This window comes from Pterocles gutturalis, unplaced genomic scaffold (assembly GCF_000699245.1).
Source record: "Pterocles gutturalis isolate BGI_N339 unplaced genomic scaffold, ASM69924v1 scaffold2919, whole genome shotgun sequence".
Taxonomy (NCBI): Eukaryota; Metazoa; Chordata; class Aves; order Pterocliformes; family Pteroclidae; genus Pterocles; species Pterocles gutturalis.
In genome coordinates, this window is record NW_010132909.1 from 26,563 (window position 1) to 28,006 (window position 1,444).

Sequence of the window (1,444 nt, forward strand, 5' to 3'; positions counted from 1 at the left end):
GACCTGGGAACCGCCCCCCCGAATTAAAGCATCTCCCTTTGGATCCTACGCAGACAGCCCGAGGAGGCTGCAGCACCTCTCGCCCTCTCTGCGCCTGCAGAACTCGCGCTCCAGCTGGTGTTCATGGGGGGGGCTCCCAGGTCTCACCCCAGGCCTCCCCCTCCTCTCATCAGCTTCGATTTTAGCAGACAGTTCACGTTTCGGGTGTTTGGTTTGGGGTTTTTTTATTGGAAGGGTTTGGCAGCTACCCTAGCATCTCCTGCTGGACCCAGTGTCATTCGTGTCCTGGAGCTGCTGCTGCTCAGGAGCATCCCCCGGGGCTCTGCTTTCTGGGGAAACAACAGCAAACACCACGGGGGGAGGTGTGTGCTTTGGGAGCAGGAGCTGCCGGCGGGGAGGCAGAGGAGATGCTGCGAGGGGCTGATTCCCACCCGGGGAAGTACCCAGCCAGGTGTGTAGGAATTCAAAAAGCAAAAAACATCATTTTCTGATATAAGTTTATAATGAATTTTGACTTAAAATAATAAGCAGTATACACAACATACAAGTGAGTTTACAGAGGCGCTGCTGGATCTGTTGACTTCAGAACCTACCAGTAAGTTCACAGGTTTTTGCTTTCTCTGGCCTCTGTCTGCCAGCACCCAGGCTGGCCCGTGGCTTTGTGTAGTCACTCAGGTTCGGTCCCAAGTTCCAGCTTCACCTGTCACCTTCGCCGGGGAGACAGGAGAAGCCTCGCGCAGAGGTTGCTCTTGCTCAGGGGGGTCGGCAGTGTGGCCGGGGGCTGGGTTTGCTCGAGGGAAACACGGGGATCACAGAACTGTCGTACGGATTCGCAGCACCCGTCCTCTGGCCTTGACAACAAGTAAAAGCAAGAATGCTTTCTGCAGGAGCGGGTTATGCTGAACTAGTGTTTATGCTGGTGAAACTTCACTGCAACGTCAATTCTCTGGGGAGGCGTGGGTGCCTCAGCCATCGCATCCCGACCCTCCGTCCTGCAGTCCGTAGCGGTTGCACCGTCCCTTTGCACGCAGAGCATCGGGCAGCAGCAGGTTCACAGTTGAAGCAAGGATTGCCGACTCCTCCGAGGCAGGGATTCGTTCTGCTGAGCAAAGAGAAGGGTCCACAGCACCTCCTGGGAAATGCAGTCCGTCCTTTAGTGCTTTCGCAGAATTCATTAAATAAAAGTCATGCAGCTGAACTACAGCTCCCAGACCGTCGGGGCCCTCGGGGCACAGGGTTTTAAAAATTGCCGGGGGGGTGGCAGTGGATCCTTCCCTCCGTGCTCCTGGCTCCTCCGGTCTGGTCCAGCCACTCGGCCCGTTTGGGGGCTTTACACGTGTGCACGTCCACCGTGTCCTCGCACTCCTTGCAGCGCACGGCGCAGCACCAGTGGAACTTGCACTCGCACTTGGTGACGCGTGTGACGCGGGTGGTGTCGTACCCC

The 1,444-nt window shown here is 57.0% G+C and overlaps 1 protein-coding gene across 1 annotated transcript in view; it reads right to left on the reverse strand.

Annotated features, from left to right (window-relative positions):
- Positions 1-1,239: 1,239 nt before the first annotated feature.
- The window catches only part of LOC104467294 (protein Wnt-2b-like), a gene marked incomplete at its 5' end in the record, with an annotated part of 1,031 nt that continues 826 nt past the window's right edge, over positions 1,240-1,444 (reverse strand). Inside the window, 1 exon segment of the mRNA XM_010081025.1 lies at positions 1,240-1,442. Coding sequence (XP_010079327.1) covers positions 1,240-1,442 — 203 coding nt within the window.